Genomic DNA, 16,868 nt, shown 5'->3' on the forward strand with positions numbered 1-16,868 from the left:
GTCTTGGTATGGTTTATTCAGCAGTCCGTTATTTTTAAGGAACAACTATACAGTGAGGTGTGGTAAATCCTTACAGACAGCATAATGTTATGCTAAAACTGTTGGAAGAGGATAATGTTACTTCACATCATTGGTGATGTTCCCCATACAAGTATGCTGCAAGGTTAACTTTGTGGGCCGAATGATCGCTACTGACAAATATCAATTTGTTGCGATGATTTTTGCTAAAAGTAGACAGAAATTCCACTTATAAAACGTATCCAGGGAGAATAGACAATCAAAATGTAACATTTACATTGATTTTGACATTAATTTCATTTTCTTGCAAGAATAGAATTTTCCACTTTTTCCCATCTAAAGAAAGAACAATCAGTTTTAGCCAAAAAAGTTACACTTTAAAATATAGGGCCTGATTACGACCTTGGCGGATGGGATACTCCATCACAAATGTGATGGATATCCCGTCCGCCGTATTACAAGTTCCATTGTATCCTATAGTATCCCATCTGCCAAGGTCATAATCTGGCCCACAAACTTTTGTAGTTTATTCAAAACATCTCTAGAGGAGCATGTTATTTTTTAAAGGGAAACATTTTACACTTGGGGTTTGAACCTTAGTTTACACTTGGGGTTTGAACCTGATGTAGCTATGAAAATATTTGTTACACATTTAAAGCTGACTCACTAATGTATTAAATCTAATATTTTAATCTAAGAAATGGGTTTTCGCTTCCATTGAAGACAGCCTAGTATTCCCATATGTGCTGTGTAAGCAAATGCTTCATTGTAAGCAAGGGAATATCTCCTTCAAGCTTGCATTTCAGATTTGACCATTATGCTGCTGTGGTATGCATACATCACATGAATATCGTGGGCAAAAGATGCAAATCTAGTCACAAAAACTTGTTTTTCAATATTAAGGCCACAAATGTAGTCTATGGCTGTCTAGTGCACGCCAACAACAACAGAAGTTAAAATACCTGACCTCAAGGGAAATGAAATGAGACCCACACCAAAAATATGTTTTTCTTATTACTACAACTGTGATGATGATGATTATTACAATTGCTAATTATAATCATAACAACGCTACTACTAATATTACTACTAGAACCAATAGTAAAAATAACATTATTATTATTGCCAGTAGCAGCACACATAATAATAATAAAAGCAGCAACAGCAATATAAATAATGATATATTGTCAAGAAACACGTTGATTTTGAGGTGATGTTTATAAACCCAACTGCATTATATTTTATTGCATTTACTTTAATATTTCTCTCCTATTTGCTTTTGTATTTTCATTTCTCATAAAAGTAGTTTTTTCTGCTACATTTCCTACCAGAATATTGAAGATACAGGGCCTCATTACGAGTTTGACGGTCATGAGGCCGTCAAACTTGTGGTGGAGGTGGGATCACCAAACTGCGAGTTTGCCGGTTGGACCGCGTCCCTTCTGGGGACATGGTTGCCGACAGCATGATGGCAGTCGGGCTTGCAATCAGCCATGGCATTGCTGAACTCAGCACTGCCTGGCTGATTACAACCCCTCTTTCTGCCGGCCTCTTAATGGCGGGGACCCCGCCATGAAAAGGCTGGTGGAAAGGAACTTATTTTCCTCTTGAAATTGAGTTTTAAATATCAAACTACAATATTGTGACCAGAATATCAACCAACCAAATATTATGCGGTTAAGTATATATATGTAATACTTGTCATGTATGTACCTTGACAATTTATATATCTTCAAGGTGCCTAGATTTGGAGTTAAGAATTGCAAATCTATACTTACCTATGAGTACTTACTTTCACAATATTTTGGTAGTCAATATTATGACCAGAATGTCGGTATAGTTCAATATTTTGGCACTCAATATTTTGAAATACATCTGGGTCCCATTAAAAATCATAGCATTTATGCCCTCCAAATCTCAGTTAGTTCACTGTAGATCCTTATGGGAAGGGTAAAATTTTTCTCACATTTAAAGATCCATCAAAAGCACACCAGCAAGGACATAAACAGCGCAACATAAAATTATGGCTGGCTTTAGGGCGGTGTGAGTGGTGCGCCCGCACTGGGTGCTGACCTGGATTGGGGGGCACTGACCTCAGGCGGGGAGCTGTGTTTAGCAATAACTTACGAAACTTGAGATTTAAAACCACCTGCTGAAATGCTCCTTGTGCGTCCAGCCTTCAGGAAACAATTAAAATGTCAAGATACCTCTTGTGATTAATGTTCCTGCTAGTGAGAGAGATGGGAGTTTTGTCTAGAAGCAGCTTTGATTCATCATAAAGTACGTAGATGGTTAATATGCCCGCTGCAAAGAACAGGACTATATTTTATTTGGATAGCTGAGTGGATTAGTAAAGCCAGCCTTTACAAGCGCTTTAAAACATATGAATGTATGTGAAAGGGGGGTCATGGAGAGGTGAGGGACACATTTGCCGGGTGGTAGTGAGTGAATCTGAGTAGGTGGTCATGGGATGGGGGGTGCCAGAAAAGACTGTTGCACAGGGCGCCATCAGCGTAAAGCCAGCCCTGCATAGAATATTTGCATGTCCTTACCATTAGGTCAAGTAACCAGTGGCACACTGCTGCCCTGGGCTAGTTTTACAAGTCAGTTCTTTAGATTATGCTCACTGTTTCCATACAACAATGCTGCTGTTGTTTTCCTCCGATTTACCAGTTGCCTTTCACTGTCAGTATGACATCCCAAAAAAGTATCTTCTGTCTTTAAGCCTGCACCTACCTCGGAGCACCTGCTCTCCCATGTATCATGGTGTGCCTTCTGATATCATTCAGTGGCCATATGTCCATCAAGACAGAGACTGGGGAGTAAATTCCTCTTATTTATACTATCCAGTCCCATTAAATTTCCAAGTTTGAACCGCATCATTGTTGTAGCCATTCACGTATTAAACATTGTTCCATAAAGTGAACAACAACCATCTTTATTAACTTGGGTTTCTTATCTTTAGTTATATGGATTATCAAATTTCAATGAATACTACTCAAGGTATTTCCAAAACTATAACTAGTCACAATAACCTACTTTGAAATGTAGGCAATTTTTATTCTCCTTGAAAAAAAGAGTGAGCATTGGCAGCTATAACCATATCAATTTAAAGGACCTCTATGAGTCATAGACACGTTTGGAATCACACCTTTGGAAGTTCTCTTTAACTCTCCATGGAAAGCCACTTTGGCAATATAATAGTTATACAGCTAATAGGTGACACATGTTTAAAGAAATATGTAATCCCATGAGTAAGGAGATTAAAACTCAATGTATGCGTGCATAAGTACTTCACAATTTGTGTCCATTTCAATAAATGTCAGTTATACACTTGCATTCCTTTAGAGAAAACCATTCTTCACACATTAGCCACTGGGACAGGATACGTATATTGCCATTTACCAACCACGTGATGTACTCTGTGCCCAAATCGGCTTTTCAGATAAATCAAAACAGGTTTCGACTTTGTATAGTATGTAGGACGTCATTACAAGTGGCCTGTGAAATTAAAACCTATTCCAACTCATTCCTGCAAAATGGTTCATAACATAAAGATTTTGGTGATTACATCAACACATTTTCTAGGTATTTTTTACTTCGGAAAGTTTGTCAGGTTTGACCTGCAGCAGTTTACCTGGAAAAACTACAGGGATACAATGTTTGCCATAAAACTCAGAATTATGTTATGTGTAGTAACAAGAGTTACAACACATACTGGAATTATTGCACGTGATAAACTCCCATTCCCAGGGATTTCAGATTTTAATAGCTCTGTCGATTAGGGCATCCAGGGCATTTTGAACATGATTAGAGCTTGCAATGTTTTCCTCCTTCCTTGAGTATATTCTGTTGTTGACTACACTACCGATGTTGTCAGTCTGAGCATCCACTATAGCCTTAGAACCTGCCGTAGCAGGCTCTACCGGCCATTAAAGTCCCTCTCCTGCCTTAAAGGCCCGAGCCGAAGGCGGGTTCTAAGGTTATTAGAACAGTCTGCTACTAGAGGGCAGAATGTTCTATCAAATAAAAAAAAACCTCACGAAGCCTGAGGAGATTAAGATCCCCTCAGGCTCCGTGAGGGTTTGTTCACAGCTGGTGCTGTGAACAAAGAACATTGGAATGTTGACGCTGGGGCTTTTACCAGGAGTAGGAGCCCGAAGCACTCCATTGTCTGCAATCGAGCTCCCAGCATTCCAATGTTCTGATTCTATATATATGTAAGAATAATGGGAGAGACAATGGCTAATAACCATCCACACAGGTTTGATTTTCATAGGTTGGTAGCTTGTGTGTTCTTTCAGGTGAGTCTAATAATGTCCAATCTACAATGTTTTTCGACAGCTGTCCTGTATGACATTTTTTTGATTGCTTTAGATGTCTTAGGGTGACAGGTCCTTTGAAAGTGCTTGTCTTTTTTTAGAGTATTTGGTTGTCTTGTGACATTTACCACATGGCCTACTTTATTAATTACTGAATCAGGAGCAGATTGCTGGAAATTAAAGCAAATATGATCCCAATTAGATTGAGGATTTCTTTTATTTAGAATTTGTATGTAGCTCACGTGCCAATTCATAGCAAATCCCAATACGAACAGGAAGAGGAAAGTAGGGTAGAAGATTTGGTAGGTGGGAGGTCAAAGGTTCAGCTGGATTAGTACACAGCTGCTTCATTATCAGTTGAGGCTGGGGTGGGGTAGTGAAAAGAGGTGAACATTTGTTTTCAGTCCTTATCTTTACAGTCAACTGCTGAATTGGGTGGCTAATGCGGTAGAACTAACAATGGCAAACTTGTCATTTGGTGACAGTCTCCATTACTCCCTTATCTGACTCGTGTCCCTGGAGAAAATTAGATATTGAGTAATGGTTATCAGTTTGTAACCAGTCTGCTTTCAAGTTGATGCCGCTCTACAAACTGCTAAAATTATCAAGAATGCTCTATTTTCGAAATGTTTGTTTTTAAGAGTTTCAGAAAGCAATATTACGTTTCTCCCCAGGAAGAACTACCTTAGTTGAGAAAAAATGCAAATGAGGTTGGGATTTGGAGCGGCTAGCACTTTCCAAGATAGATAAAAGCTTTCTAAACAGCCATCCACTGAATAAAACTCACCTTTAGAAGAAACATCGGGGTGGGGAATGCGCAGTTGGCACCATGGGCAACGATAAATTCTGATTTAGTAATATTTACGCGCATCGGCATCAATTAGCCTTTCATCATTTGCGAGGCCATAAGTCGCCCGTTGTAATTCTCATCATTGGTTTTGAGCAGTGCGCACAATGGACTCTATCCTATGCCCACACAGTAGAGGCTGTTGTGCATAATTTATCATGCAGTATTCCAGAATCAGGTACTAAACACTTCCCGCACAGTAGGATATGCATTACTAAAAGGAAAAAAGAGGGGAATATAAATTCCAGTACGTACACGTTCTCCTTTAGGGCCTCTGTCTCCCGGTTTACCTGGAATACCCTGAAAAGAAAACAGAGGATAGCGGAACTCCTTACAAATCTGCTTTGATTGAAGGGTGCATTAATAAAACATCTTGAGGATGAGATAAAGAGACTTCTACATCGCTTACTGTCTTCTGCGGCAAATCATCCATGCAAAAATAAATGTCTTACCTGCGGACCCGGCAGTCCATCTTTTCCGTGTATTCCCTATCAGAGACATAAAGGAGGGTTTAATGTAAGCCTGACTGCAAGGACTCAAGCAGCAATCATGGCGGTTCAGTACTTAAGGGCGAAGGAAGCGGACAGCCCGTGAAGGAAAAGACACAGTAAACCAAGACGGACCATGGAGCGACTGCTTATTGAAGGTGAATCAAACCAAATTTCGAACAAAATAAACACACTGTGATAGGAATGCATTATATAATCAAACGTTCATCACAGTTTGCAAGATTTTCTTTTTGTAAAAGTTGAACAATTATGAAATGTATGCTAAACGTCTCATGTGGACTGCATTTTGATACTTTTTTTGAAAAAGTATATTCCTATATATATTTTTTAAGTGAATATTTACCGCTGAAAAAGTATTTTGCAGGGGATTTTTTTACAAACCCTATACCTAAGGACTGAACATTTTTGAAAAAACTCTCTAAGTATGTGAGGGAAGAGCATCTGAAATTCGCACACCTTTGGAGACTTGCTTGGGCACTGTTAAAAGATGTAGCTCAGCAGCACCACTCAGAGATGGACGAACTGGCTTATGCAGTTAACACCAACACCAAACTTAACTTGGATTTAAAGATTTTATGGTTCAAACTAAAGTGGGGGATCACTGTAATTCTTCTTCATTTGTAAAAAGTTACCTAAAGTTTCTTTATGGAACGATGCAATGGAAAGCAGAGCTGTTATTGTTTATCGGGTACACTGTCCTAGGGGCCTATCAACTGCATCCAACACACTGCTAATAAGGTGTTTGAACAAAATATCGAGTTTGAAATGTCAGGACTCCAAAATATTCTAAAAAACAATTTGTGATGCAAACATATCGTGGTATAGAAAATCGTTGTCAAAAACATTGATTTTTTGGTATGTAATATCGTTTTTAAGAATATTGTTTTTAATATAATTTTCTGTAATATAGTGGTTAAAATATAGTTTTTTAAATTATTTTAATGAGTTTTAATTATATTAATTTTAGTTGCTAGTATTGTTGATTTAATTGTGATCAATTCTTAAAAATATAGTTTGTAATTTTTTAGTGTTTTTTCATTTTAATATTATTAATGTTTTACAGTGTAATTGCAGATTGTTGGGTTTGTAGAGGGACAGGAAGGGAAGTTATAAAAATTATTAATACTTTTAATGTATTAATTTATTTTCTATTTTTTTCAATTGATTATTATGAAAATTGTAGTGCTATATCATATTTTACATTTAAAATTAAATTGTACATTTTTAATTTAGTTTTAGTTTTAGTTATAGTAAGCTATATTTTAGTAGCGGTTTGTTGGGTTTGTAGGGGTATAGGTTGAGAAGTTAATTAGGTTATGACAAAATAAAAAATTTTTGGTAATGCATTTTTAATTGTTAATTAAGTATAAAATGTATTGTTAATTATGTAAATAGTTTATTACCTATTTATTTGAGATGTACCTTAACAGCGGGATGTTGGGTTTGTAGGAGTATAAAGTGGGATTTTTTTTTTTTTTAATGAACTTGAAATGATTAATAATTTGTTTATAATCGTTGATTATTTAATTGATTGTCAATTATGTAAATATTTCAATACTGATTTACTTAAGTAATATTACAGTTATTTGTTGCAGAGTTTATAGGGGGCGTATGGTGAGTAGTTGAATTAAATTAAGTATATTTACTTTAATGTTAATGTTATAAATATTCATTTGTATTTGATTATTACATATGTATATTTATTAATTTCTCAACTGTGTAATTGTAATGCTTTATTTATTTTAATTTGCATCTTCGTTTTATATGTTTATTAAATAATTATTTTTAATACTGTGTTATTTTTTGAGTTAGTGGGGTGCTAAGAAATGTTTTTATATTAATTTCTTTATTTTTATTTTGTTAATTGGAAATTAATTATGTATACTGTTTTTACATAAAAAAAATCTATTTAATGATGTTTATAAGACTTTGTATCTGAGATGATATTGGTTATTTAAAATGATTTTTTATATAATTTAAAGGAAATAGATATGTAATGATTTAATGTTGGATTATTTTTTGTAGTTAGGGTGGTTGATATTATTTTACATTATTTTCTTTTTTTACACTACATATTAACATTATTTTATTAGGTAAATATATATATGTTTGTGTGTTTTAATATAATAATGTTTTACAGTACGTGTTGATACTTTTTAAATATTGTAACGTGATTTGGGTCAATGTTTGTAATACTTTTTAGGTCAAACACTTTCCTTGCAGTTGTTTAGACACAGGTGGGAATAGTTAATTTAACCCCTTCTGAGTCCTTCTCTTTTCCTATTGTTGCTTAGATTGGTGTGGGGATAGCAAATTTTACCTCTGCAAAGTCCAACATTCTCCCTACTGTTCTGCTGCTTGCAGTGGTAATAGTAAATGTAACCTCTTTGAAATCAAATGATTTGCCTACTAATGTTTAGATTTGAGTGAGAATAGTACATTTCACCCCTCCGAAGTCCAACTCTTTACCTACTGTTGCCTAGACAGGAGTGGCAACAGTAAATTGAACTCCCCCAAAAGCCCAATACTTTTCATACTGTTGCAGTGACTAGAGTAGAAGTAGTAAATGTAACTCCTCCAAAGCCCAACACTTTCCCTACTGTTGCATAAACTGGAATGGGAATAGTAAACATAATATCCTTAGACTCAAACAGTTTTCATAATATTTCTTAAATAGATTTCATAGTATTCATTTAATCTTTTGTTTTTTATATTTTATGTTATTTGCTTTGGTTTTCATGTCTATGGTATTTTTAGGAAATGTGTTTTGCGAGGTTTAAAATTGTTAATATTTTATTTATTGACCAAATGCATTAATATATTTTGTAACTCAATCATAGTGGTTTGTTTGTGTACAAATATATATGAGTATTCATATAAATATATATTGTTCTCATAGTAATACATTTAAGCTTGTTAAAAAAATACTTTTGTAAGATACATATTTCTGTTTTATTGCACTACATACAGATATATATATTTATTTAAACACACACACACATATATATATATATATATATATACATGTGTATATTAGCTTTTTTTAATTTACAATATATTAAATGTATATATTAAAACATTTAACACTTACTACTTTAGGCTCAAGCTATATTAAAGAATCATTTTTTTTTATGTTTTTGGACAATATTAGTATTAAAGATGTTTATGTACCAATATTTTGGTTCCTATCATATCACAAAATCGTGGTAAACAATAATTTTGACAACAATGTTATTTACCGCAATATTGTGACAGTGATACACTTCTAAGCTACTGCTACTATTTTATTTTATTTTTCATATCCCTGGAGGAAGAGCAAATATCTGTTGCTGCTTTGAACTGCTGTAGTAATGCTATGTTATGAGAGGCTAAAACTGAGGTTGAACCGATTTTTTCTAGATTTTAACTTTTATTCACGGATTATATAGTTCTTGGGAGTGACTGACTTTGGAGGAAGATGCATTCTGAGTTCTGCAATTCAAATCTTGTGAAGCTTCTTTAATGTCCAGGTGGCTTCTTAAATGTAGCTGGAACAGTGGAGTGGTTTTGCCTATAATGACAATTTAATGATGTACTAGCTTGCCAATATGTTTGCAAATCTTTTGCCAGTGTCTTCCAAGTTTTTATTTGTTTTTAGAGGTTTTAATTAAGGCGTTAACCAACCAGCTTTCGGGTGGCAAAGAGTATTTGAGGCAGTCTTGAATGGGATAAAGTCATCAAGGATAGAGAGGGAAAGGTTCCGATTGTTCCAGACTCTTGCAGTTATTTTAGGGTTTGTGAAGGAAACATTTGCCAGTGACAACAATTTAGGAAGGTTACATTCAATTATATGATGACAAGGCCTGTTTGCTCTGTCAGTGATGAGAATACTGCATCCAATGTATGCTCAGGTTTTTAAGTAGGAAAGGGTCCTGTTGAAACTGAGTCAGCAATTCCAAGTAAAAGAGGAGACATTCTGGGCAGACCTGTTTCTGGTTTGTCAAACCAGGTTTTGAAGTCTCCTGGTAATCAAAGGTGGGGATCAGGTTTAATGTGACCTCGAAGACTAAGTGCAAGAATGGCTCAATGAATGAATGGTTGTATGGGGAGGTCTTTAAATAAGAAGGAATAAGAATGTGAAAGCTGGTGATGGGAAGAATTGGAAAGTAAAGATTTGCATTATAGGGCAATGGACTCTTGATTGAATAAGGGAGGTAGAGAGGTTTGTAGACAATATTTTTTCCTCTTTCTCTAGTTAGATAATTTCTGATACATATCTATCCATAGGAAAGGCTTCATGTGGGACTGGTGTAACATTGCCACTTAAGTTTCAGTGATGACGAGCAGGCCAAGGATGTCAAGGATAGATTTTGATATTGAACATTCACTCAGCTCTTGTTTGTTGAGCTTGCTTGAAGGGATATATGTTGCCTTTTTATCAGTGTGGTGTCAAGCCTGCTGTTAGAACTCAGTTTACAGGACCACTTGAGTTGTCTATTATGTGTCAGTTCACTGGTGGTTTAAATTTCTTGATTTTAAAATGTCTTAATTTAGCTGGAGTAGCAGGCCCCCAGCTTTTAGGACCAGTTCAGTTGTGGTTTACCTAGAGTTTCACTTGTATTTCAAAATTAGTATTAACTCTGATGACCACGTTCCGTTATCACCTTTGATGTTGGAAACAGAAAACTCGGCTCAATTCCAAGAGAACCTCATCTTCCACTAATGAAGGATGTACAAAAAGCAGAAGCTTGAAAATACATGGCGGCAAATTGAATCTGTGAAGTGCTGTGAGGATGTGAGCTGCAGTGGGTTTTTATGTGCTGGCAAAATAAGAAAGCATAGTCTTACAAGAAGGAATGGCCCTCGCTAGACAGATACCAATAGCAGACAAGAGATTGCATCTCAGCAATTACTTTATAACTCTAAAATATTATAGACCAAAATTACAACAGTGAGCACTGACATGGCATGGATTACACAGATAAAATTCGTTTTGTTCGGTGCACCACTGCCATTTTGTTTTAGAGCTGTATTAAGAAAGCACATGCATTGCCAGTGCAAATCAGTGCAGCATAATTTATACACCCAATGCTTATGAAAAAATATATATTGTGCCAAAGTACACATTTTTAATGTGTTGCCCTCTGGCATTCAAATACTGATTTGCGCACCAAAGCCAGACTCTTAGGGGCATATTTATGAGCCCCATGCGCCACAGAACCAACACTTTTTTTTACGCTCCAGCGACGCAAACTACATAATCATATCTATGAGGCCACGCAAAGCCACTTTGTGTGGCTTTATATGGACGCATAGATAATGAGTAAAGCAAGGCAGCGCAAGTCGCTGCGTTGCAGTACTGTGCAAGTGGAAGACCTTCCATGGGCCAAGTGGTGGGTTTTCCCATGCAATACTGATGGATTTTTTGCTTTTTCCATTTGGGATGCATTCTGCAGCACACATATCAAAGCCTCTTGGGATTGTTTTTGTGCAGGAAGGTGGTCTTTCCTGCAGAAACAAAATCCTGCAGGAAATGGAGGCACCATTGAACAAATGTGCAAGGGTGCCTGCTTTGGGGCTACGCTGCAGAAACAGCACCAGCGCAGGGGGAAAGGACAGGAATGCACCATATTGCATAAATACAGCGTGTTCCTGCCCTTATCACTTTGGCGTAGGGCAGCACAGCCAGATGACTTGCTACGCTACCCTATGCCAAAACCCCATACACGAGGGGTGTAGTACGAATTACACAGCAAAATGTCACAAATTGACGAAACCATTTTTGAATCGCATTAAGTCTTCAGTTATAGTGGAAAAAAATAGCACCAAAACTGATGCGTCTTTCCAAATACAACACAAAAACGTGGTAAATCACCATCACTGGAGCCTTTAGAACAGAAAAAATTGAGGACCACACTGTGCCCTTTCTGCATGCCAGCCCTTTATTACTTATAGTACCTGCTGCTCGGATATTTGCATGGTGATCACGCAGCAGTGGTGCAGTGGGTGCGTGAGACGTGCTATTCCGTTCAAAACACCTGTATTTAATTGTAAGAAAAATGTAGCAAGAAAACCTGAAACGTGCCCTGTTCAAGAAGAAACTTCTGCTGAAGAAATGTCAGCGTGCCCTGACAGCCCAGAGCGTGTTTGTAGAAAGAGACAGACAGGCTGCATGCAAGGAGATGGGGAAGGAGCACACAGCGCGCAGGCCCCGGATGCAAGAGGGACTCGATTTTATTCTGTCAGATGCAGTGTCCTGCTTCCTTGATTCTCTGTCCTGCTTGATTGACCTTCCAGCGTGTTGAACACGCTGCTAAGTAAAAGCCTGAAGATATAATTCAGCCGCCTCACCGATGATGGCCAGTCATGTCGCAAAAAATCAATGAAAACGTCCGATGGCAGCACGTTTTATGCAGCTTGACGTTGGGCAACTTGAGTCTTTTGTCTAACGTTAACTCATTAGCTTGTATTTTCACAGGGCAGTGACATGCAAGGTCTTTATGAGCTTTTTCAAAAGAAATCTACTGGTTTTCCTGACTTCTTCCATGCGTGCACGTGGTTTGCGGGCGGGCTCAGAGCTTGGCAATCAGTCATAATAAAAGCTATTCTAAATATAGCTGCAATGGGACGAAATGCTGCAAGGAGGGAGAGAAAATGGGCATCATTCACGAAACTTTTGCTCTATTTAAGGAATGAAAGGGCTCAGTGTATGTTGGTAGATCCCCAATCCTACATTCACATATCGAAATTTGCACATTTTCATTATGTGGCTAAGGACACGTTGAATTGTATGGCATCAGGGCAAGTGCCAGGCTATGAGTGAAGGTTGACCTTGCAAACTCGAGTGGATATCCCAAAAATTGTAGCATTGTGGATTTTCACAAAAGTTATAAATGGTGTTTCTTACCTCGAAGCACTCAGAATTCTACCTCTAACCGGGTTAGAGATGGAAGGGTAAAGGTTAGGGTGATAGGTGAATACACCTAGAAATCTGTTAATGTCATAGATCTCCAAAAGTATGCCTGTGCAATCCTCTGTATTTCCAAAAATTAGTTCTTTGTAGGGCAAACATAGACTTTTACTGGGTGTTCATAACTTATTTTCTTGTTTAATGTATGGACTCCATTTTCTAGGGGGAACAGATGGTGGGAAATAACATCCTCACCTCTGCTGGAAAAAAACTGACCATATTTATAACTCTTCACTGAAAGGCTATTATCTTAGTGCCATTTATGAAGCAGAAAATCTGATATCAGTATCGCAATGCTGCACTTTTTACTATACGTGCTGCAGTGCGATACCAGGGATGGCTTCCTAAATGGCTTTGAGTTTTCCATAGCAGTCTGGAACCTGATACTGCTGAGAAACTGGAGAAAACAGCTGTTGGGAAGATGTGTTTTCTCTGCAGGAAGGGAGATGGTGACAAAACAGCTCAAGAGGTGATGTGTAGGGTTCTTGAGGAAAGGGTGGGAAAGACATTATTCAGTATTGTTTTAGTTTCTTATTGTAAAATTTCTGCTTACACAAGAAAAGTTGATACTGGCCCTCAAAGACATCTGTAAAGCTTTTCCAATGCACTTCTATCCTGACATACCCAAAGCAAAGCTATCCAGATATTGAGACTTCAACAGAACACTCACAATGATTCCTTCTCTGATTTTCACTATGCACTGGGACATCTGCAGAGCTCTTAAAATGTACTTCTGTTCTTAGTAGGGTAAAGTACTGCAATCCAAGTTTTGAAATATCCAATGAGCTCTCACAAAGTAACTCTACACATGCCTGTAGCTTGCAAAGGCATTTGAGTAACAAGGCTTTCACTGCCCTCCATACAACTCCCACATTTGCAACTGGGAGAGGTGTATCAGGAATGGGGTGTCTCCAGAGCTCCAACAGGGCACTTAAGAATTTACTGACATATTGCACTGGACTTCTTCTAATAAAATATTAACAAGCTCACAAAAATATATCTCTATGCTCCTCCGTAGTGTGTGTTGGTACCTCAGAACAGAGACACCCATACGATACTGGGCCTTCAGACGATATAAGCAAATTATTGTAGCCAGTGCTTAATTTACACCAGTGTTTGCAAGTGATGGACGCCAAAACTTATGTTTGGGACTTATTTTTCTTCACCAAATTTTGACCCAGGGCAAGAGTGAGAAAGCAATGAAGGGAAAAAGAAAGAAGAGGAGAAAGATCAGATAACAGTGATAAAAGGGCTAAGAAGGGATGAAAAAGGATTTCAAGATGACAAAGAAGAGGCACTTTGACCCTGAGTCCGAGCTTTTTGGAAACCAGGGCACATATTTATACTTATTTAGGCTGCACTTGCGTAATTTCTTTTTGTACCGCTTTTGCGTCAAAAAATGACGCAAAAGCGGCGCAAAAAAAGTATACATACAGGGAGTGCAGAATTATTAGGCAAGTTGTATTTTTGAGGATTAATTTTATTATTGAACAACAACCATGTTCTCAATTAACCCAAAAAACTCATTAATATCAAAGCTGAATATTTTTGGAAGTAGTTTTTAGTTTGTTTTTAGTTTTAGCTATGTTAGGGGGATATCTGTGTGTGCAGGTGACTATTACTGTGCATAATTATTAGGCAACTTAACAACAAAAACATATATACCCATTTCAATTATTTATTATTACCAGTGAAACCAATATAACATCTCAACATTCACAAATATACATTTCTGACATTCAAAAACAAAACAAAAACAAATCAGTGACCAATATAGCCACCTTTCTTTGCAAGGACACTCAAAAGCCTGCCATCCATGGATTCTGTCAGTGTTTTGATCTGTTCACCATCAACATTGCGTGCAGCAGCAACCACAGCCTCCCAGACACTGTTCAGAGAGGTGTACTGTTTTCCCTCCTTGTAAATCTCACATTTGATGATGGACCACAGGTTCTCAATGGGGTTCAGATCAGGTGAACAAGGAGGCCATGTCATTAGATTTCCTTCTTTTATACCCTTTCTTGCCAGCCACGCTGTGGAGTACTTGGACGCGTGTGATGGAGCATTGTCCTGCATGAAAATCATGTTTTTCTTGAAGGATGCAGACTTCTTCCTGTACCACTGCTTGAAGAAGGTGTCTTCCAGGAACTGGCAGTAGGACTGGGAGTTGAGCTTGACTCCATCGTCAACCCGAAAAGGCCCCACGAGCTCATCTTTGATGATACCAGCCCAAACCAGTACTCCACCTCCACCTTGCTGGCGTCTGAGTCGGACTGGAGCTCTCTGCCCTTTACCAATCCAGCCACGGGCCCATCCATCTGGCCCATCAAGACTCACTCTCATTTCATCAGTCCATAAAACCTTAGAAAAATCAGTCTTGAGATATTTATTGGCCCAGTCTTGACGTTTCAGCTTGTGTGTCTTGTTCAGTGGTGGTCGTCTTTCAGCCTTTCTTACCTTGGCCATGTCTCTGAGTATTGCACACCTTGTGCTTTTGGGCACTCCAGTGATGTTGCAGCTCTGAAATATGGCCAAACTGGTGGCAAGTGGCATCGTGGCAGCTGCACGCTTGACTTTTCTCAGTTCATGGGCAGTTATTTTGCGCCTTGGTTTTTCCACACGCTTCTTGCGACCCTGTTGACTATTTTGAATGAAACGCTTGATTGTTCGATGATCACGCTTCAGAAGCTTTGCAATTTTAAGAGTGCTGCATCCCTCTGCAAGATATCTCACTATTTTTGACTTTTCGGAGCCTGTCAAGTCCTTCTTTTGACCCATTTTGCCAAAGGAAAAGAAGTTGCCTAATAATTATGCACACCTGATATAGGGTGTTGATGTCATCAGACCACACCCCTTCTCATTACAGAGATGCACATCACCTAATATGCTTAATTGGTAGTAGGCTTTCGAGCCTATACAGCTTGGAGTAAGACAACATGCATAAAGAGGATGATGTGGTCAAAATACTCATTTTCCTAATAATTCTGCACTCCCTGTATGGGCCCAGGTGCTTTGTTATAGCAGTAGATAAATAGTGATACTCTGGGGTACGTGACTTATTGGTTGTGATGAATAGCACCTATTACTAGTTTCAGTGGAATAATATGTGAATTTTGGTGCCTACTGTACACTTTTCCCCTGTTGAATTCCAAAAGGTTTGAAGTGTTGAAATTCAATGAAAGACAAAAGGTTTAATATGCATGTTTCTACCAAATGTGTTAAATACCACCTAACCCATTTTCCGACCCCTGTGCAAACAGAAGACTACACAGGGGGGTCAGAAAACTCTGTCCTACTGGTAAGCCAGGGTGACATGTAGGGCAGTGAAAAAGAAAGGGCCATCAGGTGGAATCAAGACCAGAAATCATTGGCAATTCGCATCCCCAGCATCCAAAAGTGTCTGCATTGGGCATTTAAGAAAGACCTGGGTCCATGAATATTAATTTTTCAAAAACAACACTAGTGTGTCACTTACCTATGCTGCCTGACTACACACAGATCGTACCAATGTCTGCTAGAACAGACAGCTTTACTGAAGCCAGATGCACATGGGGACTTGGAGAAGGTGTGTCAGAAGCCTGCCATGCACAAGAGGATGGAGTGAAGTCTAGCAACAATCCAGGCAGGCCTGCAGGCTGCGTAGTATCCCGCCCCAAAGAGATCTTCACCTGCTCCGCTTCTAATTACCATTGAGGTGAGTGTGACACAGTCAGTCGGAAAGTATGAACGAATGATGAAGGCTGGAGAGATCTTTATGTAACCAGAGCTTTCAAGTTGTCCCATCCGAGCTTTCAGAAACTCTTTCAATTCTGGTTTATGCTTTGCATTTTGGTCATCGCATGTTTGTCCTGATCATTAATCACCAGAAAGCAAGGAAAAACACAGGACTGGAGAGCTATTCACATTTGAGAGGGGACTACCTGTGAGCTCTTGTGTATGCTGAATATCACAGGTTTCGTTCGCAGTAAAACACCGCAGTGGGGCCAGGCGCCTGCTGCCACAGCGGGTACATAGCCTACAGGTGCAGGATCCAACTGCTGTGAAAAAACAGTCCGGTGGATTAAAGCTGAGGGGACCTGTTGGCAACCTGCATGCCACGGATGTAAATGCAAGGAGATAGGTAATGGTTTATAAATACATCAAATTAAAACTGAAATATACATTTGTAAGACCTACAAACGCGTTGGATTGGGGTACTCGTGTCCATGACAGACCTTTGGTCT

General features: G+C 38.3%; 1 protein-coding gene across 1 annotated transcript in view; it reads right to left on the reverse strand.

The window, feature by feature from the left end:
- The window catches only part of COL19A1 (collagen type XIX alpha 1 chain), a 2,318,824-nt gene that overhangs the window by 137,111 nt on the left and 2,164,845 nt on the right, over positions 1-16,868 (reverse strand). Inside the window, exons 47-48 of the mRNA XM_069235722.1 lie at positions 5,640-5,675; positions 5,443-5,487 (exon numbers count right to left, since the gene is read on the reverse strand). Coding sequence (XP_069091823.1) covers positions 5,443-5,487; positions 5,640-5,675 — 81 coding nt within the window. The remainder of the gene's footprint in view (positions 1-5,442; positions 5,488-5,639; positions 5,676-16,868) is intronic.

The sequence above is a fragment of the Pleurodeles waltl genome, chromosome 5, assembly GCF_031143425.1.
Source record: "Pleurodeles waltl isolate 20211129_DDA chromosome 5, aPleWal1.hap1.20221129, whole genome shotgun sequence".
Lineage (NCBI taxonomy): Eukaryota > Metazoa > Chordata > Amphibia > Caudata > Salamandridae > Pleurodeles > Pleurodeles waltl.